Here is a 22,011-nt window from a genome sequence, read left to right as displayed (position 1 = left end):
AACATCTCTGAATGATAATGTAACCACTTTCCCATTGCATGCAGGAGAGGACCAGCATCACTTCACGTTGAAATCAAGAGAATTTCAATCTAATCAGATTTGAGAATCATTTCAGAAGGTTTACAACCAATTTCTGGAATTCCAAAGGTTCTGTACTTTGGGCATATTTTTAGGGGCTCTAATTAAGTCATTCTTTTCAGTTTCTTACAGATATGTGGAATAACATTATCCTTGAATCTCACGATTCTAGGACATATGTCTTATTTTTCTTGGGGAAGCACAGAAAGAGTTAAAATTTACAGTCACAAACTAGAAACATGTGACCTGTATTTGTTGTCAGCTCTGGGCCTTCACATTGAAGGTGGGAGGCCTTCAGAGGAAACTTCCTCACACTCAGTACAAAGTATTTTGGGCCTAAGAAATCAGCTGGGCAAATCATGATTCTACTGAGACTCTCAGTGACTTCCTATTGCCTGCAAACAATTCAAAATTCCTTCCCAGCATTTAGATTCTCCATCACATCCTTATGATGTGTTCATACTCTGAGTTGGAAATTGTTGATTCAAAAACAGGATCAGGGGCCAGAGAGATAGCATGGAGGTAGGGCATTTGCCTTGCATGCAGAAGGATGGTGGTTCGAATCCTGGCATCCCATATGGTCTCTGGAGCCTGCCAGGAGCAATTTCTAAGCGTATAGCCAGGAGTAACCCTCGAGTGCTGCTGGGTGTGACCCAAAAACCAAAAAAAAAAAAAAAAGAAAGAAAAAAACAGGATCAGTGTAACACAGAATCCCTTCTATGTTCTTTGTTCTCCTTCCAGTATGTATGATATTTCATTATTATTCCCCACAGTTGACTTCAGTTGCCATTTTATACTGAAATCTCCAGCATATTTCTGTTTCTTCCTCAGTTTCCAGACTCTCTACCTTACTCTCTAAGTACACAACCTGGGCACAACCTGTTGTGCATATCCCTGGAGATACTCACAAATTTATTCAACCCAATGTTTTCCCACAGTTTCCTTTCCACCACACCCACCTTATCTCTTTACAAGACTATTAATTTTTTTTTCAATGCTGAGATTGACCCTCAGGTCTCATGCATGCAAGTGCATCACACTGCTGGCCAGATCCTTAAAGGAAAGTCAAAACATCCTCATGTTTGTGCACATAGCATGCACTTAGCAGGTGCTTAACAGAGGGTTGAAAACTCTGTCGTTATGATTCTTGATGACCTTTTGAATGTATATGATCACAGGAACCTACTTAAATATAACTCTTGGAAATTTTCCTAGGTAAGTTAGGAAAAGACCAGCTTTCAGTCCTCCGGGCTGAACCATGAGTTATGGTGGCCTCAGGCAATTCAGAAAGAGTCCAACTTGCTCTAAGTGCTGACAGAAATGCTAAAGGAATCTCTTTTAATGTCTTGAATGAAATGCTTTCTTTCTAGGATTAACTCCTCCTGCTCTTGCTGGTCTTGAAAGAGCACACCCTCCTTTAGTGGGATCTGCTCCACCATGTTTATCTTTGCTCCATTCTTCTCTTTTGAATGATAGGGAAATGCTCTATGGCACTAAACACTGAATTTGAGTTGTATGTTTGAAATTTAAATCCCATCCTGTCCTTCTTGGGATCATGAGCTTTAAGTAGCTTGACTGAATGCTCTATTGTCTGTTGTAATTCTTTGTAAACCATAGTGTATTAATATGAAGTACTATCATTATTCATCTTGCTTAAATGTCCCAAGGCAAAATTTTGACTGATTTTAGCATTAACAATCAGACAACTTGACTTCCAATATTACCTAGATCCTATTGACCTAACTCTAGTAAGCCTGTTTTTTTTTTTCACGTGTCATGAAAAATTAATGATAATCAGTTAATACAATGATGTGGATAAAATAAAAATGCAAACTGATATTGCAAAAGATAAATGCATTAATTTTTTATGGTTAAATACGTTAACAAATTTCTTTTGATGTATCACTAAGATAAGAGCTCAAAATTTTCACTTATTTCTTTTCACATATAAGCTTGCATGATAATTTCTATCTGCAAGATATATTTTTTTTTGGTCCTCTTCCTTTCTGCAAGAGATTTTAAGGTATTTGAGAGACTAAGTTTTCTTTCTCCCCAGTACCCAACCAAGTGGTTTTGATCTAATATCGATGATACCCAGATGCTATTAACTCATCTTTAAAAAAAAAAGTTCATCAGATGTTCTTAAGCAGAATCCAGACAGTGGAAATGATGGATTTGAATTAGATTGGAGAGAAGAGCCCTGGTTGAGGGAAGATGTGAAACGGGGCAGATTTGGGGGAACTCAACTGTCTGGAAAAGCCTGCAGAGGGAGAGTTTAGCATTAGGAAGGGTGGGGGCCTTCTCACAAGAGAAATTTATTCCAAATTAGAAAGAACTTTAGACATATTTTAATCCAAGCCAATAATTCTCTCCCAATTCCAGACAGCTTTAGCAGCTGCAAAATGGTGAATGGCCTGTGGAACTACGTCAAAGAAAAACCCTGTGACTTTGTGTTGGTGCTCTGCACTGAGCACAGTCCTGGGAGCCTGTCTTGTGGCTGATAGAGTGCTATTCTTAGGTCAGCCCCGAGAATCTAGGAAATAATCTTGGGGACATGCTGTTGGTTGGGAACAGTGAGGGCCTCTGCTTGTTTTTTTGTTTTGTTTTGTTTTGATTTTGGTTTTGGGTCACACTGGGAGCTCTCAGGGTTTACTCCTGGCTGATGCTCAGAAATCGCTCCTGGCAGGCACGGGGGACCATATGGGATGCCGAGATTCGAACCACCGTCCTTCTGCGTCTAAGGCAAACGCCCTACCGCTGTGCTGTCTCTCTGGAGGACCTCTGTTTGAAGACATTCTTCCTGAGGGAGTCCCTTCAATTTGTAGGGTTTTCTAACATGATGGGCTCGAAGGCGTCTGATACAATGCCCGAGAAAATGGGAAGTATCTCTGGGAAGAGGCACCACATGAATCACAAACCAGTTCCTGACAATAAGCGAAGTATTGGAAGGAGGTGCAAGAAGTTGTAAATAGAGACCAAACGCTGATGATTCAAGCCTGCTGTCTAAGTCTTGTATGCCACACAGTCACGACGGATGTGAGGCATTAATTGACCTTTAGTAGCTGCCAACAGTGATGGACTATATCCCAGCTCATGGAAGAAAGTTTATTCATAGCATGTGCCTCAGTTGGATTATAGAGGTAAGACCCTGTGGTCAGGGGAAGTTAAGGGACACTTTTCCCACCATCATTCTGTTCATGATTGGCAAGTGCTTCTAATGTTTTCAAGCAAGACTTGCTTAATAAAAGAAAAACCATGATGTATTATCTCTTTATCCAAGTATCATTTGCTAACCACACTTCATATATCATTCTGGAACATTCCCAGCTCACAGTTTTGCTCTGCCTACTTAAGAGAATGTCCTCCTTTCTCAATTACATCTTATCCTATTGGTCCCTTCTGGTTTCTCAACTCCTTCCTAAAGATGTTTAGATTAAGAATCCTTTCCATTCCTCACTTAGGACCTCAGCGCTCAGACATTTTCCTGCCCTCATTTACAGCCCAACACTCTTCACTTGAGACCTGCACTACCCCCACTGGTTGTCTTTGTTCTGTTTTATTTTCTTGCTTCTTTGAGTCTCTCACCATGGGCTTCAAGAGAGAAAAGATCTGCCCTATTGCACTGGGTTCACGAACAGGAAATCCCAGAAAGGAGCTGAGTGAGCTGGGAACAGGCCTCTAGGCTCCCTAGCCACCCCCTTCACCTTCTCTGAAAACTTTTGGGCTGCCTTTGTTTATCCTTCAGATCATAAAATAATCATTATTTCCACTTCGGCTCAACCCCGGGGCTCACTCTGTACCTGTGAATCCCTTAGAACTCTGTAGCTGGAAAAAAGGTCAACCAAAAGTTTCCGGGTTTTGTCAGGGCCAACGTAAGAAGGTGACAATTTGAAAAATGCACTGTCATGGTTTAAGCCATCCAAACTCTATTCTGACGCATCTAAGTCTTGCCAGTGCAAGGCTTGTCAGGGCTTCAGATCCATTATCTGCTCTGCTCGTCATAATTCACCTCTCACTTCATCACTTTTGCAGTGTTCTGTCTGCTCTGTACCCACCCATGTCTCTTACTGCCTAGTCCACTGCTGCCCACGACTGAGACTGCTGGCTTGACAGATGCATCTGTTGTTCTTCAACTAAACTTCTTCAATGTGTAGAGACAATTCCCTTTTTTTTTTTTTTCTGGTGTGGACCTAATCAGCACTGAGAAAGCCATATTTAAAGTACCAACTATAACAGACTGAACAATAGTTTCAAAAGGTTTCAGTAGGTGTCCCCCATTTCATCTTCTCTCTTTTAGTTTTTGGCCCATACCTGGCAGCTGGCAGCACTCAGGGGTTACTATTGGCTCTACACTCAGAAATAGTTCCTGGCAGGCTTGAGGTACCCTATGGAATCAAAACTGGGTTGGTCCCGGGTCAGCTGTGTGCAAGACAAACACCCTACCCATTGTGCTATTATTGCTCTGGCCCCTCCATTTCATTTTCTCAATAGCTCAATACCTGCCATTAAGGATGGAAGGATGATGGCAGGCAATGAAGGGGACAAAGGCTAAGATGTGAATGGGGTTTTTTAATAGTGTTCTGTGGGGTAGAGTGCGAATGTTATTCAACTCCTTAAGAATCTAAGGAGTAGGGTCCAGAGAGCATGGAGGCAAGGCATTTGCCTTGCTTGCAAAAGGACAGTGGTTCGAATCCTGGCATCCCCCCCATATGGTCCTGGATCCTGCCAGTAGCAATTTCTGAGCGTAGAACCCTGCAGGAGTAACCCCTACTCGACGCCGAGTATGACCCAAAACCAAAAAAAAAAAAAAAGAGAGAGAGAGTCTAAGGAGTTGTGCAGTTTGCAATTAGACTGCATGTGTTAACACTCAAACTTTTAAGCAGGCCTATCTACTGCAAATGGATTCTGAAACATAGAGGACACTACTGGGAAAACTGGTGAAATTCAACTACAGAATCAACGTTAATTTCTCAGTGATGTGCTAGTTATACAAATGTGCTAGTTATACAATACGTACTTCAGGGGAAGCTGGTTCACAAGCTATTTTGCAATGCTGTGCTATCTTTGCGACTTCTTTGTACATCTGAACTTGTTCCAGAATAGAAAGTTTATTTTCAAAAAATGGGCCAGCCTGTAAATTTTAGTTTGCCTCACAGTCTCATTGCACGAACAGTCTCACATCTAGTTATAGCCTAACGATTTGTAGAAAAAGATGAAACTGAGAACTGCAGGGAAATTTGGAAACTCTCCCATAAAATAACAAAAACAAAAACAAAATCCCTCAAGGGCAGAGAGATAGAAGACACACAATGGACCCGCTGCAGGTTGGGTGAGGAGGCCACGACCATGTGAGGACCTGAAGCCAGACTCTGGGGAGAGGCAGCCATGGAGCTGAGACTGGGCCTATTAGAACTATTACATGTTAGAACCCGGATGACTTAAGCAAGCCATCATTTACTATCATTAAGGTGACATCTTGTTGACCCTAATAAAGATGTGTAAAGGAAAGAGTTCCTTGCAAAAACAAACAAAAAACCAACCCTAAAACCCATTGTCCTAGCCTCTTTACAATTCTGCCACTTTTTACTGAAGAACCAAGCTCCTTACCCATGGGCCTACTTACATGAAAAACCCCCAAGCACCGTAGCAGTTCTGATTCTGTATGAGCTTTTTCACTCTGTGCTGAGCAAGTTTCAGCTTCCGCTGAACAGAATGTTCATGCCAATGCCAAGCCATTTGACTTCTAAATATAGTAGAACAGATGTGAATGAGGACCATATTATTTTCCATGTTGCACAAAGGGTCTTTCTTTCACCCAGAAAATCCAGATACCAGTGTAGTTCTGGGTAAGCTCAGAGATTAAGGTAAATGTATTTGCTTATAAGTCCATTGTTCAAGCATTGATTCTATAATGTCTTTATACTGAACCTTCTTTATGTAGAACTTATGAACAAGTGCAATGGCTAGATTTTAGAGATTTATCCACTCCCAGCCACTGTGCCATTTCATATGTATGCACTTGCTTCTATGGCCTGATCTCATATATGGTTCACAGGCTTAAAAATGTTAGCACTCGGTGCCAGTAGGGTATTGCTAGGTTAGAACAGCAGTAGGGTGTTTGCCTTGCATGCAGATGCAGGACAGACCCGGGTTCAATCTCTGGCAACTCAAATGGTCCCCCGAGCCAGGAGTGAGCAGGAATAACCCAAGTGCTACCAGGTGTGGCCCCCCAAACTAAAACAAATAAAAATGTTAGCGCTTTGAATATATTCCCTTCAGAGTAAAATGCCTAAACAATGAGACTTTCTGTATTGAAATGTAAATCCACTAATCTGAATGTCTACTTAGCTTTGTGCTGACTGTTGTGACTGTTTTACCCCTCTACACGCCACATTTTTCTTGGGTGGTAAAGAAGCACATCAGTGTGTTGTCAATAGCTGGTGTTTTCTATCAGCTGTGGGTGGCATTGTGTTTTGTTCCTGAAGACTTGAGGATTTGAACTTTGACTTCAACTCTGTTCATCAAACCATCTCCAAGGAAATTATTTTTCTCTGGAACACACCAAGGTAATACCAGCTCTTCCTTTCCATGGGAGCCAGGCATTTATTTTGTTATAAACTATGTGCTCTGACCAGTGAAATTCTGGACTAGAAACAAGTTTGAAGTGGGTGCATGGCAGCCTGAACAGGAAGCCTTCTGGCTGCCAGTGTTGAATCCCAGGTGTATTTTCCATGGCTATCCTGAGGTGATTTGAATATATGCAGCACACTTGTTCTTTACTGTCTTTATGTTCACAGGGTGGCTTACCAACGAAATGTCTTAGGACATACTAGAGGAAAGGAGGCTACAATGGTGGCCTGTAGGAAAATTTTCCTTGTGTCCTATACAAATGGATCTGCTAACCAACTAAAAATGTTTCTCTGCTAGAACTTCTTTGGATTTTCCCCCTATCATTACTTCTAACATTGTTGGGGTCTTTTTAACTTCTGGCAATTGGAGCAGTTTCTCAAAGCAATTTAATATCCCTTTGAAAAATGAACCAAAGTTGAAGCTTAATGTGATTTTTTTTAAAGCCTATAAGTTAATAGACTATGTCAGAAATACCTAAATGGTGACCAAGCTTATTGCCCCCCTTTTTAAAAGTAGGTATAGCATCAAATATAAAACTAAAAGACTAAATGCTTGTGGCTCTTTTTTATATATATTTAAAACACACAGTAAGAACATAGGAACATCTCAAATCATTTAGAAGGAAAAATTAGGGGTTATCAACCAAAATCTTTGGAAATTTCATAAAATTTAAATATCTGCAAACAATCCAAGTGAAAAGAAAAAAAATCCAACATTTGGCTATGGAGGGCACTTCACATGTGAACCAAATGGCATTATAACATTTTCCTTCCAGGAAACTAGTCACTAAACCCCATTAGAAAGAATACAAGAGCAATATGGAGACATCCCCAAATACCACATACTCTATTAGAACATTCTGTGATGAAGTGCTCATCTACCACGGGCGTTCCTTTCCATTGCATACATTACTTTACATTTCTACAATGCAATGTTGAAACAGCCTCCAAGTTTTGCAAAGTAGATAGATGTCCATTCTACAAAAATATTAACTTACAGTACATAACACTGAATAATTTTCATCTGTACATTTTTTTCCTCTCATAATAGGTGACACACGTCAGTTTGTACAAGTTAGAAAAAAACACATCTGGTTGTTTACATCTGGATCAAGAGTCAACAGAGCCAACCAGAAGTGGGGGGCAGAGGGGAGAGTCTGAGAAAGTATAAATACAGTGTCATATTAATTGGGGGTAACAATATTCAACTCTTAACAAAGTGATACAAAATAAATCATCTTAGATTTTTGACTGAAAAGATCTAGCTGAGAAGGTTCTGGCAAACAGTCGACCAATTGATCCAAAAGGTTAAGGCTGACTTGCCTTAGCAAGCTGCAGCACAACCGAAAATATTGGTGCAGTTCAGAGCTCTTCAAATGCATAGCTTCAGTGTCACACACACATTAATTATATTCCTTCAATTAGTTAATTCTCTAGACAGTTTCTTTGTGTTTTGCATGCATCCCGTTCCATTTTCATTAAGGGCATCTCTTCCTTGGTCAATCATGTGCTTTGCTTTTTCAATTTGTTTTTGTGATTTTTTTTTGTTATGTTTTGTTTGTTAAGCTGTCAATACCTCCAACACTTAGAAAATGAAATAAGAGATGCGGTTTTACTTACAGAAGAGAATCAGAGCTATATGGACAATGCAAAATGAAATGAAACAAGTGTCAGAAACAGTTTATAAAAATGGCACATTTATTGCTACAGAACGGTCATGTACATGACTTCATCGAATAACTACAGATGGGAAACAGGTAATGGCCTCGACCAAGCTGGGTTTGTTTTCGTCTTGAAGGAACTCCAGCACACAACCTGTTTGGACACTTCTACAAATCAGAAATACACCAAAAACATGAAAAAATCGAGGCACTCAGCCACACATTGAAAACAAGGTGTAACTGTTTATATCTTTTTTTTTGAAATGTTTTCCCTTTTTTTTCTTTTTTTAACAATTTTTTTAAAGTTTTTAATGCTGCAACTATGTGTACAGTCGCAAAAAAATTTCCTGCTGCGACCTACAACTAAAAAACAAAACAAAAAAACAAACAAACAAAAAAAGCTACCATACAGTTTCATCTCAATAACACATGGTAAAATAACATCTTTTAAATAGTAAAATAAAGTAACAAACTTTTACTCATAATGATTCCAAAAATCTACAAAGAAGAAATATTCAGAATCTGACAATTTTTTTTGTGTGTGTAATATTCATGGTATAAAAGGATTGCTCCTGCGAAAAATAAGCCAAATATATTTTTTATTTTTAAATTTAGTTTTTTTTTTCCTACTAGGGTGTACTACAGTCTATTTTATAGCAAAAAGAGCACTAGACAAACAAAGCTTTATAACAAAAAGCCAGGCACTGATACATGGTAAATCTCTGCTTTTTTTCTTATCTTCACTTAATTGCATCACAAGTAACAAGAATGAAAAAGGCCACAGTTCATATATTTTCACCATTACATATGTCTATAATACTTGAAATGAGTATGGCAAAACCAGCACTGCACAGAATGAGTCCACTTCAAGTCCCATGAGAAAGAGCATGTCGAAAGAAAAACAAACAAAACCAAAGCAAAATAGAGAGGCCCAGAGGCCTGGGTGCCCCATTGTGTTGGAATTCATCATGTTCCATCTTGGCTTTTTAAAAAAAAATTTGTTTCCAGTCAGCCAGCAGACTAAATTTTTGTGCTTGTTTATGCTGAAATTGTTTCATTCCTGACTCAAGTTCAGTTTTGGACACAGATCATATTCTGTATGTTGGATCCAAGACGAAAATCCTCTTAACCCCCGAGTCTTGGTTCATCTTCCTACCACCCCCCAACCCCTCACCAAAATAAAGATCACAATGTAAAAAAAAACAAAAACAAAAACAAAAACAGAAACAACAACCTAAAAACGGGAATATAAAAGCAGAAAACAGAAAAGGAATTGGAAGACTGAATCAGAACCAGTTGCGTTACCGGGTGAACTGACAGTTGTATAAACATTAGTGTTCCTCGCAGCTACACAGAAGACAAATGGTAAAAATTTCTAGATGAACAGATCCCTATTCTGCATATATTCATAAATTACTTGAATGTGGAGGTGGATCAAGAGTTTCAAGTTGTTTATACAGTCTAAGTTTCTGAAACAGACCCCCAGTTTACGTATCATCATACGTATCATCATACACCTGTATCAACATAGATACACAGCATAGTAATGAACCCTTATAAAATTTTGGATAGTACTTTAAGCCTAACTGCCTTCTGCTAAATTTTATTCAAAAATTCAGCACAGGATACCAATATCTTACCTGGGTTTGAGAATTACAAAACAACAAGAGAACACACTTAAAAAAAAAAAAAGGCCACATTCCCTTTCATTTTCCTCTTTTTTTTTCTTCTTAAATGGAAAATCAACCCAATTAATACAGATAGGTGCAGATCATGTTTCTCCACCGAGTGAAAAGTAGCAAGCAGCTTTTGGTGGCCGTTAGAAAGGTCTTTGCTTTCTTTTTCCAAAGGGAATTCAACAATAGGTATCACATTACTGAGCAATGAATACGTCAAAGCTGGTGAACAATAAAATTGCAGTTTTTACTCTGAGTGAGAACAAAATAGTAAAGCACCAAATTAAAAAAATAACCAGACAAACTACACTTTAATTTTTTGCTCTGTTTACAGGTTTGAAAAAACATTAAATCAGCTCTCTGAAGCACCTTTGTGATAACACAGGTATCAAAAGTGCCTTTCTTCAAATGTACATCGATACAGGGAGTGTTTTGAGTTCCCTTTTCAAGAGTAAACACCTTCGTTTCTTCTATACACTTATCCTGAATGTGATCAGAGTAGACCTGCTTCCTACATAATATTGTTCCTAGGGATACCCGCCTTGGTAGACTATACAAAGTGAGTGCAGAATGTACCACTAAAAGGAAATCTTGAACATACTGAGGGACAAGTCCATATGGTTTCTGTTACTCAGGAGGAGGGGAGAATCCAGTATTCTCTTCCATGCCCTGATTGGGGGCCTCTTTGTTCACACATTTCACAGGAAAGCCTCTAAATCACTTTTCATGAAGTTTGATGTCTGCTATTCTCCTCAGGTTTTTAATCCACCTCCACATTTTAGGAACTTATCAACAAATCAAAGTATTTTAGTTTTATCGCTACTGAACATATTTACAGTTTTCAACACACACGCACGCACACAGCTAATCAAAAATGTTTATGGGCTTGTAAAAGATGACCACGTGGTAACTATCTTATTTGTTCTTACATTTTCGGAAATGAACATAGAATTCAGATTCTTGTAGCTCACTATTTCATTTAAATGAGACTTTTAAAAACCACACAGCTTAAAAAAAAAGAACAAAAACCCATACAATGTATTAAAACACATAATAACAAGAGTCTACATGTAAAAATATAACTTTTACATACACAACTTCAAAATAATGATACGTTTGCCATTTGTTGCATAAAATTTACAAATGTATTTCAGTACTAGATAACTGGCAAAACAGGAGAACAGATGGAACATTAGACCATTTCGATGGATTTATGGCATTTACTCAGTGCTGATAGGTGGAAAAAACTACTTGAACAGGGATTTTTTTTTTCTCTTAATACATGCCAAGATCGTGTGGCTGTTAAAACAGAAACGAGTTAGAGACAAAAGGATGCTGACAATACTTAACTAGGAGCACGATTTGTTTACTGCACTATATACCAAAGTCAATCATTAAAAAGATTCACGATGGAAGTTGGTTCAATTGTGCCCAGACGACGTCAAAGCTAGCTATCTGATGAGTTGCTGTGCCATAGCTTGATCTATGCTTCTATCAAATATGTTAAGTATAAACTTCATTCATACTGGCCAGAGAAATACTGCACTGCCCCTCCTCCAGAAAGTGCAACTTAATGCTTTCGGACTTATAAGGCTTGTTTTAATGCTGCATGATGATTGAATATTGGCATTTTATTTTTTTCTGACGAAGGAGGAGGCAGTTAAGTCATCTACATTTTAGTAAACCCATTTCGAAACAAAACAAAACAAAACAAAACAACGAAACAACAAACCAAGAAAGCAACCAAATCAATCAGCTCTGTCACACTACTTGCAATTTTCTCATTTGATGGTTTTTTTTTTGAACTTGACTTTTTTTTGTATTTTTTTTTTGTTTTTGTTTTATTCCAAAAATCTGACCATGTATTCAGAAACGCCTCACTGCACACTACTTCGGCTACACATGTAGGCAACACTTTAATCATTTATTTTTTTTTGTTAAATCACAGCCACTTTGATTATGTTATGTTTCCGATGATATAAACATTGGAAGGCACAGTGGTAAACATTGTAGCATTCTAACCTTGTACCTCTGAAAAATCCCAGAATAGGGTCACAAGCCGCAACATTACAATTCAGACAAATTCATTTTTGCCGTGTCTTGGTAATGCTGCTTGTAATATCTACACATGATGTGACTTTTAAGTCCTGTGTTCCCAAAAGACTGGAGAAACAACTTTCTACTTATTTATGAATGAAAAGCAACATCAGGGTCAGCGTTTCATCCTGCACTACCCTCCGGAAGCAGAGTTGGCACTACAGGTTACAATAACAAACCGGGGAAAGGGGACGGAAATAAGACCCAAAAAAAAAAATTCCGTATTTACAGTAAAATCTTTCTTTTAAAAAAGTTAATCAGTACTATTTTTTTACAGGAGAAAAAAGTCTGAAACAAATGAACAAAAGCTTACCATAGTCACTAAATTTTTAATATATATTTATATATATATTTATATATATATTTGTCATAGGTCTATAAGATCCATCTGTTCCTCCTACCCTAAGGAATGGCTAATGTCATCACTTTGTTGTCATCAGGACGTTTGCTGGTTTTGTTACGAGGGCAGCTGCGCTTCCCTTTTGCTCAATATCCAGTAATTATATAAACACTAGCTGACTTGAATACCAACAAAAACGTTCATGTAGTTTTCTTCAGAAGTACACTTTTTTCATTATTGCAAGTTTACAATTTTTTTTAAATTAAATATTTTTTTTTCAGACTTACAAATTAATTATATTTTTTTTTTCCAAAAGAAGTTTAGGCACAAATGCATTGTTCCACAGTGTGGAAAGATTGCCATTCAGTCTCTGGGCCGCTGTCAGCCCGCATACACCGCTCTGCACGTTCTGAATGATATGTTAGAGAGTCGCCCGCAAGTTGCACTTTTTCTTGCTTTTCTTTTCTTTTTTTTTTTTTGTTTGTTTTTCTGTTTTTTTGATAATTGGGAATGCTGAAACCTCTTGCGTCTGCGATTCATAACTACTCAGACTTGTCTTATATTACAAAAAAAGGGGTTAAGGAGAAGTGTTTATGTGGGTTTAAGATAATACAGCTGTTAAGGAAGTGGTCTCTTGTATTAATGAAGCAATGTGGCAACTTGGACCTGAGAAGGGAAAAGAAAAGAAAATTAATTCTTTTATAAGGGAAGAAGACTTTCTTTGTAAATTCTGGTTCTCAAGGGAACTTGGGTGTGCGAGCAAGCCTTAAAAGGGGCAATTTCTGGCCAGGGCCTCCACTGCAACAGAACTGGGAGGTTGGTATAATGAGGGAGGGGGCCGCACTTGCCCTTTTCACATCTGTCCCATGTGATTCGAGGCATCTCCCATTCCAGGGTGCGGGCCAGCCAAGGAGAGCGGAGGGGGCTCTGAGGACACCTTTTCTTCCTCCCTTCTTTTCAGACACGCTGCTTTCGGGTTCAGGTTCCTTTCTGTGGGAGAGCAGAGCACAGAACAGTGTTAATGCTGACGCTCCCCACCACAAGGACACAGACCGTGGGGGACAACTGGATCTTTTTGGCCCCAAGCATCAAGAGCATCATGACTCCTGGGAAATACCAGGCAGCCCGTCTTCCTCTCAAGCGTCTCAGGACTTGGTACAGGGAGCAAGAGACCTCCATGGGGCCCAGGCTCCAGACAGAGCTAAAACCCACACAGCTCTCTTCTGCTGTTGGCCACGGCTCACCTCGGACTTGCTGCTCCAGGCTGAGGATGACGGCCACGGCCTGGTGGAGGATCAGGAGCTTGGTCTGGGGCTTGTCGCTCTTGAGGTGGAGCTGCACCATGCGGCCCAGTTCCTTGAAAGCCTCGTTGATGTCACGCACACGCAGGCGCTCGCGCGCGTTGTTGGCCATTCTCCGTTCCTTCTCCCGCTCGGCCTTCTGCTCTGGGGTCAGGTCCTCATCGTCATTATTGCTGCACGACAAAGAGGAGGCGGCATGGTCGGACAGCGCCGGGGCAAGACGGGGTTTACAGACATCACTTCTGTGGTTGCTGCTCACATTCACATTCAATTTTTCCAACGCACAAGACTATCGTGGGCAGAACTGACATCTGTTGCGCACGGAGAGTGGCTTTACCTGGCTGGAACTGTCCATACCAGACAGTCGTCGCTGTCTCCTGAGATGGTCACCATCTCCTGTCCCAACACACGGAGCAGAGGTCTAGGGTATTATGGACAATGCTTACTGTGGGGAGAGGCAAAGCAGCAGCTTCTTGGGGGCAGTACTATGTGCAGAGCACAGCACGGATGTTGAGTGGGGATTCTGCAATTCAACTATTATATTGAAGCTGTGTTGTACAAACCTGCATCTTAATGACACCTGAAAATTGCTTTCCTTTGTAAGAAACAATATGCATGGACTGGAGTGATAGGACAGCATTGGCCTTGCATGTGGCCAACCAGGGTTTTATCTCCAGAACCCCTGACAGTCCTAGGAGCCTACTAGGAGTGTTCCTTGATGCAAAGCCCTGAGTAAGTCCTGAGTGCTGTTGGATGTGCCCAAAATAACATGGAGGGGCCAGAGCAAAAGCACAGCAGGTTGGGCATTTGCCTTGCACAGGGTTGACTTGGATTCCCTAGCATCCCTTATGGTCCCGAGTCTGCCAGGAGTGACTTCTGAACAAAGAGCCAGAAGTAACCCCTGAGTGCTGGTTGTGCTCCCCACCACACATACAAAGAAACAAATGGAAATGACAATCTGTAGGAAGATTAATTTGGAGATTCAAACACTGATCTAAAAGGTCATAAAGGTTAGCCTCTGATTAAACTTTATAAAAATCTAAAATGTTCAGGGAATAAAGATGTTAGTCACAATATAGAACTGAAGATGTCATTTCCCAGCATGTAGGAAGTTATCTAGCCAGTCCACTACACTCTAAATGACTTTTGACCCTGGTTCTCAATGGCTACAAATTCTGGTTTTGAACCTTTCAGTTTTTGAGAAAAATCTCTGGGTAGCTTCCAGATTTCAGTAAGGATCAACTATAGTTGAGAAATCATAATCAATAAAAAAATAGTAGCATTCTTGGATTGCAGCACATGTTCCACAGAAAGATGCTATGTGTAAACTAAGAACATTTGTAAGGGGAAAAAGGAGAAAGACAGCAAAGAAAGATGCTGTAAAACTTGACTGCTCTGGCCAGGGGTTCAACTTTATTTCAGATGAGACTGCCTGCCCTAAATGTGTGCTGGGCAACAGGCAATTGAATTAAAATGATGGGAAAACGTTAACATCCTCTAGCCCTTTCTCTGGCAACCCTTCTCTCCCCTCAGCTGTGACCTTTGCCGAAGCCATGGGAATCAAGGTTATTCATATTCCATAACACAATTTTCCTACACAAAATAGGAGGTAATAAGGAGAAAAGAGAACTGAGTTACATTTCAAGTCATCTTGAAATTAAACAACTGGTTGATATTTCAATACACCAAACAAGTGCCGTTCCTTCACAAACCTGAAAGTATGCCCTTGCTTATCCAAGTTATTCAGCTTAATAACTAATCAAAACTGGTCATTCATGTGTAGATCATTGTGTTAAGAAAATAAAACAGCCTATGAAAAGCACTATCTCATAACACCTTGTTAGAGGCATAAGTTAGTAAATGTCATAAAAGTAACCTTTTGAAATAAAAAGGTTCCTAAGAACAAGTTAAAAATGTTGTACTGAAACTTTAAAGAATCTATTAATATGTGTAGGTTACAGCTAGGAGTTAAATAACCAAGAACTGAAAGCCCCTCCTTGTGATTTCTTACCACTGTGGCCAAGAGTCAGGAAACTCTGCAGCGATAGTGGAAAGGTGTGAGCTAGAAGCCTTTAGCTTCTCTGGAACTTGTGACAGGACATGTAATACAATGAAGCTCAGTAATTACTGAAGCAATGTGAAAAGGCATCATGTTGATTCATAAAGGACACAAGAGCTATCCTTGTGAAGAAGAGTCTTTAAAAGGAGGTGTAATCTTAGTACTTAATTGGAAAATAAAAACAACATAAGGCAACTACAGCAAAGAATGCATGTATTGTGGTATTCAAAAAGCAGCTCATTATCAAATAGAGTAAAAATTCAAGGAAACAATGGCTGGAGTGATAGTACAGCAGATATCTGCCTTGTAAGCAACTGACCCAGGTTCCATTTCTGGCACTCCACATGGTCCCCAGGGCCCTGATACCTGAGCACAGAGCAGGAGCAAGTCCTGAGCACAGTGGGAATAACCACCTGCAAAACCACCAAACCAACCAAAAAGTTCAAGGAAAGTGATTCAATTTTAGAGATATCAGATATTTGAGAAAACCAGCCAGAAGCTATTTTCCTATAGTTGTTTTCTCTGAAAATGTAAGTATTCCAAAGGAGTAAGAAAACAGCAATTTAGATTTAGCTCTAATATATATGTACTGATAGATAAGATTAGGATAAAACCAGTGAACAGGCGTTCTCTCATTTTTGAGGTAAGGAAACAATACAACTCCATATAGTCAATTAAGTTTTCAACATGGCTAAGATATTTTTTAGACATACTTTAGAAAGAACATTTTTGGATCAAATTTGTAGAGTAAGAACAGTTTTAAAAAAACCCAATTGTTTGCACTTGAATCAATTGCAAATTGTTTATCATCAATAATTCGCCTGGAGTCCAAATTCATAAATGTAAAGACCATTTAGGCTTCACTAGAGTACAGGTATCTTAAACGATACTTTCAGTACCTCCAGAGTAGGCCTTTAGTTTTTTTGTTTTTTTGTTTTTTTCCCAATGTGGGTTTACCTGCCAGGAAAAAACAGAATAGTTTCTTCCTGTTCTGTGCACTTCATCAAAGTCCAATAAAGGAATTAAATGAAGCGACAGTATTATATACTGTTACCTAGATCTTGACCTAGTAATTGATTTGATATCCTTCTTGTCGTCATCTAATTTCTTGTCCTCAGAAGACTTCGTGTCTTGGAGGTTTTCATCCCCTTCGTCATCGGATTTGATCTCAGAGCTGCCGGAGGAGACACTCTGGCCCTGTAATCCTGGTGGCATGCCTATAGAAAAAAAAGGAACCAAGTGACAGACACTTCCACCAAAGACTCGAAGCACAAACATGTACATCACAGACTGTCGAGGTGCCAGCTATACAGTTCAGACTGCTGAACTGCGAGCCTTCTGGTACTTTATTTATTTATTTTTTTTTGTTCTATCTGGTGAAGTTTCAAAATTGCACCTGCAGAAACAAGTTCTCCCTGCATTGGCTCTGAGGTTAAATTCTATTTTGCAATCTTTTGGAGTAGATGGTAATTTCACTGTCTACAAAACATCAACTTAATTGCAATGAAAATCATAATCATGAAATTCACACACCTCAATGTTCTGATTAAGAACCCAAGTAAATATCTGCTATTATATTGAGTTTCTTCCATATGCAACGATTTAATAGAAAAATGTCCTTAAAATATAATTCCCAGGGAGTACGCTAAATATCTGCAGTCAAGACTTCAATAGATACCTCTAATGATATTCTGAAATTAGGCTTCTCTTTTCCTCCTGGAGTAATCAGAATTTAAAAATGGCATATATGGAAAGCAGTTAGCTGCTCACAGCAGAATTTCCATCTCCACTCACTGCTCAACTTTCAAAAATCACAATATATTTTGAAGTTTAGCCATAACGGAACAACTTATTTCTAAGTTACAAGAAGCCTGTTCCTTGGGTATATCCAATTTGTTACTGTGTAACCTAGCACCGTGTCACTGAAAATTTGGTTTGTTGACCAAGAAACATCCTTATCAGCTGGGAGCTCACTTAAAATGACAGAACTCCATCTTACTGAACTAGAATCAATCTGCATTTTAGCAAGATCCTCGAGGAGCCCATGTTTAGGCACATTAACATTTAAGCAATGTTGACTTAGGACAAAAAAGGAAAACAGAATACACGGGTTCTTTAAAGGAAGGGTCTGCTAAATTATGATGATTTGGCAAAATCATAATTTTATGATTATGTATATAATTAGTACTCAGAGCTGCACAAAGTCAAACAGGAGAAATAAGGTTATTCTTGAGGTAGTGTGATCACTGAGTGGAGAATGAACAGAAGCTCATTTCAGTATCATTAGGCCATTTGGTCAGCAAGTCACACAGAGATCAAGGACACAAGTCCTGTCCTGGCAATTTAACTTCTGGGGGTGATGAAGCCAATGTCATCAGAGCTAGTAGGAACCCTAAAGGGTATAATGGCTCCACTGAACAACATCCCCCCAGCTCCATTTATAAACGCACCTACATTTCCTTCAGCCTTAACCAACAAAACCAATTTCCTTCCTATTCATTTGGAAATGTCATTTTCAGGCTACAACTAACCATATTAGGGGACCTGAATGAGTAAAATGTGAAAATAGCTAAAATAAAATTTCCTCTCATCAATCTGTTGTCTCATTCCCTGCTGAAATAGGACCAGGATTTCAGAGGATGCTTGAGGAAAACAGTTAGTGAAAAAACACAATTAGCCAGCTCTATTCTAAATACTTTCCCATTTACTAACCATTTTTGTACCCAATTTGATCTTGGTTTTCTGTCAGTGCTTCCTCAGGTTTCAGTGCCAGCTAAGCTTGGGATGAACACTGGGTCTATTAGCATGTTAGGTCAGAAGTGCCCTTCTCAGGGCAGACCTACCTCGGTAGGGGTCCTGGGGTGGGTTCAGATCAGGGGAAGTTGCAGACTGGACAGGAAGTTGTGGAACTGGAACCTGGTTTGGCACAAGAGAATGGCTGCCTCTGAGAGCTACGCCATCTTCACGATGGGCTCCAACCTGTCAGGATGACAGCAACCGTGAGTGTAGTGCAAAATGGACGACCGTCACCTTTATTTCCAAGGGCAACAGGACCTGATGAAAGCTGGTTGGCCTTGGAAAATCAAGAGTCCCAAAAGCGTTTCACTAGAGGGCGCTGAAGGACCGCATATGCACCTATAATGCCCTGCAAAAAACACTTAACACTCAGTAAGATGCCGTGCTGTACATTCAGTGACAAATATGGCAGAGGAGCTCAGGCAGGTAAAACGTCAAATTGTCTCCCAGGGTGCTGCAGTGGAGCGCACTGATTCGTACCCATCTGTCTTCTATCATGTCCGCCAACAGATCTGACAATTATCTTAATGCCCATATGCTTAATTGTGGGCTTCTCAATTCCCCCATTGCTATCGGAAATCCTACAGGAATTTCAATTTGGCATTCGACTTTCATTTCAGGGGATAAGATTCTCAGGCCTGCCATTTTTTTTTTCCATAATGCCAGCTAAGCCTCTGACAGCGGAAGCTACAGCAGTATGGGACATAGGCCCTGCTTGGTACAAATATAATAAAATGTCACCTGGCTTTCCAAAACTGGCAGCCTGGTCCAAATTAATGTTTACTGTATTTCATCAGCTGCTGAGTTCCAAATCCAAAGGGGGACTGGTTCTGCCAATGCCACCACACCGGAAAATGTCCCAATAAAGGTTTTATTAAACACACCAGTAATGCCATCATTGCCTTGCAAAGATGTTTGGACATTTTTCCATTTTTCCCCCTCACTACTCTGATCCTAGAAAGACACCATATTGTAAACACTCTTTATGCTCCCAAGAATAAAACTATAGAGTACAGCATGATGACTTGGTCTAAAAAAAAATACTGCTGAGCTTTTTATTAAATACTACTACCTACTCTGGGGTCCTGAGATGCCGAACTTGTGGCACTGAGACAAAAATTGCTGACTTTACAGCATATGCCTTAAAGCAAAACCATTAAGCATTTGCAAACCAAGAGTTATCCGAGCAGCTTACATTTTAATTTTCTTTCCCAAGTAGTTTTTTCCTTAGCCTATTGTTAGGTGAACATTTATGCAGGACAACGAATTTAACACTAAAAATATTTATGTGAATTCACACTGCCATGAATCAAAACCTTGAATTTTTCTAACAAAAAATGCAAGCCCACAAAGTAGTCCCTTCACGCTTTTTGCTACCAAAAACCTGAGTTATTTCTAAAGAATAGAGCAATAGTAATCTGCACTGACAACAATAAAACTCATAGAACCAGATGAAGCACAAGCTCTCAAAAGGCAGACGGGAATAAAGCAACACCTTTATATACTCCAGAGCAATACAGGAGAAAATAATTCAGGGAAGGATCATATAAATCATACTAATTGTTCCAATTCTAAACAGAGCAAGAACAGCAAAGAATTTAAAGACTTGTGAGCCTGAGGGAATATGAATAAGTCTCGTAGCTGAGACATCTGAGGAGTCCAGTGCTATCTGCCACCTGTGTGTGTCCCTTTCCAGAACCCTTTGAATGGTGGTTATTCTGCTTGCACGTGAGAACACATGTAGACTGAAATCTCGATTATCTCTCAGAGCAGCCCTCTCCCTTTTACCATATATACAAATGCCTTCTTGCAGATCCCTCCTCCTAGCTCTAGTTTCAACTTCTGGAGTTCCATGGAATAAGAGAAAGCTCTCTTCACATATCTAATGCCACTGTCATGCCCTGTCTGTCTTTTGCGTAACAGAAGCCTGTTCTAAGGCTAAACAATGACCACCCAATTTCTGGAAGTGTTTTTGTGCTCACTCCTTGCATCTTCTTAAATTTTCCTTCTGAACAAAAGAATGATAGTTATTTTCTACTCAGGTTTTGATTTGCCATTTTTCATATCTGAGCATTTAGAAGACTGACTGAATCAATGATTATCCTTTCAACCTAAGATCTCAACTTTGAAAGATGAATTTTATAGGCCTCCATCAAATGGTAGATCTTTAAGTCTGTCAATCAATATTAACCAAAATAATCACCCAAGTGATAACTGATACTTATTGGTATTCCCAATGGATTTCTTTTCCTGAATATCCACAAAGGATGGTTCTATTAGAATCACTGACATTAATTTTAAACCAGATTTGAGGATAGTGGAGATGTAAGCTTCTATTCTGGAATCATCTATTAAAATTTTCAAGCCTTCTCTTATAGGCATAGATCATGTAATTTAAGGCTGGTATTTTGATTTTCATTTCAAATCTCATTAAACATTCTTTGCCTCAACTTCTAAGAAAGGATTATCAAAGGAAAAAAAATGCATTAGTGACAGTCAATACCTCAGATTATAACCAAGAGTGGGTTACTCAAATTCAAAATGGAAAAAAATGACATTAGAATCATAGAGAATATATCCCAGACTTCTCCCACACAGTAACTATAGATTCTACAATAATATAAATGTGGTTAAGGGTAGTGTTTCAATTATGTATTTTTAAAAAAATTTAGGCACATATATCATTTAACTTTATTTTCTATCATCAATACACTACTAAAAACAATATATCAATTTTTTTCTATATGGGAAGCTGGGGAACAAAATTAAACATAGTATTTTAAGGCTTCTTATATAAACCATATATATTTAGGTCAGATCAACAATCTCTGGTAGACTGGATGATCCATGGAGCAATCATCCTAATTCTCTAGACTCAATCCCATTAACTGCTGGTAGAACATTATTCCAATCTGATGAATTCTCTTTGCTTTGCTGGTTTCTGTAGTCACAGAAAGCATGTCTTGACTCTATTTACTTCTTTTTTCATTTTCCTGAAAGGCAACTTTCTTTTGAATTGGTTTTGTTTTCAGAGCCACAGCCAGTGGTACTCAGGGCTTACTCCTGGCTCTTTATTCAGGAATAAACTCATATGGGATGCCTGGGACTGAATCCAAATCATCCTGGTGCAAAGCAAGTGCCCTACCTGCTGCACTGTCTATCTCTCCAGTCCTAGAAACACTGCTTTGGTCACATTAAAGGTGAGCAAAGAAACACAGGAGGGGGAGCAGAAACTACTAGTTTGATACAAAAAGTAAGTAGTACACATTTTAATTAATAATTATAAAAATAAAGTAAAAAAAGTAAATTCTTTCAATCTGTAATTGATTCTAAGACACTATTTTTTAGTAAATCTAAACGTCATTAAAACCCAA

The 22,011-nt window shown here is 39.2% G+C and overlaps 1 protein-coding gene across 1 annotated transcript in view; it reads right to left on the bottom strand.

Moving 5' to 3' along the window:
• Positions 1 to 8,382: 8,382 nt before the first annotated feature.
• The window catches only part of TCF4 (transcription factor 4), a 379,623-nt gene continuing 365,994 nt past the window's right edge, over positions 8,383 to 22,011 (bottom strand). Inside the window, exons 17-21 of the mRNA XM_049782162.1 lie at positions 18,685 to 18,820; positions 16,896 to 17,058; positions 13,726 to 13,955; positions 13,330 to 13,471; positions 8,383 to 13,147 (exon numbers count right to left, since the gene is read on the bottom strand). Coding sequence (XP_049638119.1) covers positions 13,335 to 13,471; positions 13,726 to 13,955; positions 16,896 to 17,058; positions 18,685 to 18,820 — 666 coding nt within the window. The 3' untranslated portion in view covers positions 8,383 to 13,147; positions 13,330 to 13,334. The remainder of the gene's footprint in view (positions 13,148 to 13,329; positions 13,472 to 13,725; positions 13,956 to 16,895; positions 17,059 to 18,684; positions 18,821 to 22,011) is intronic.

The sequence above is a fragment of the Suncus etruscus genome, chromosome 10 (assembly GCF_024139225.1).
Source record: "Suncus etruscus isolate mSunEtr1 chromosome 10, mSunEtr1.pri.cur, whole genome shotgun sequence".
NCBI lineage: Eukaryota > Metazoa > Chordata > Mammalia > Eulipotyphla > Soricidae > Suncus > Suncus etruscus.
This window is presented reverse-complemented; position numbering and strand designations above follow the sequence as displayed.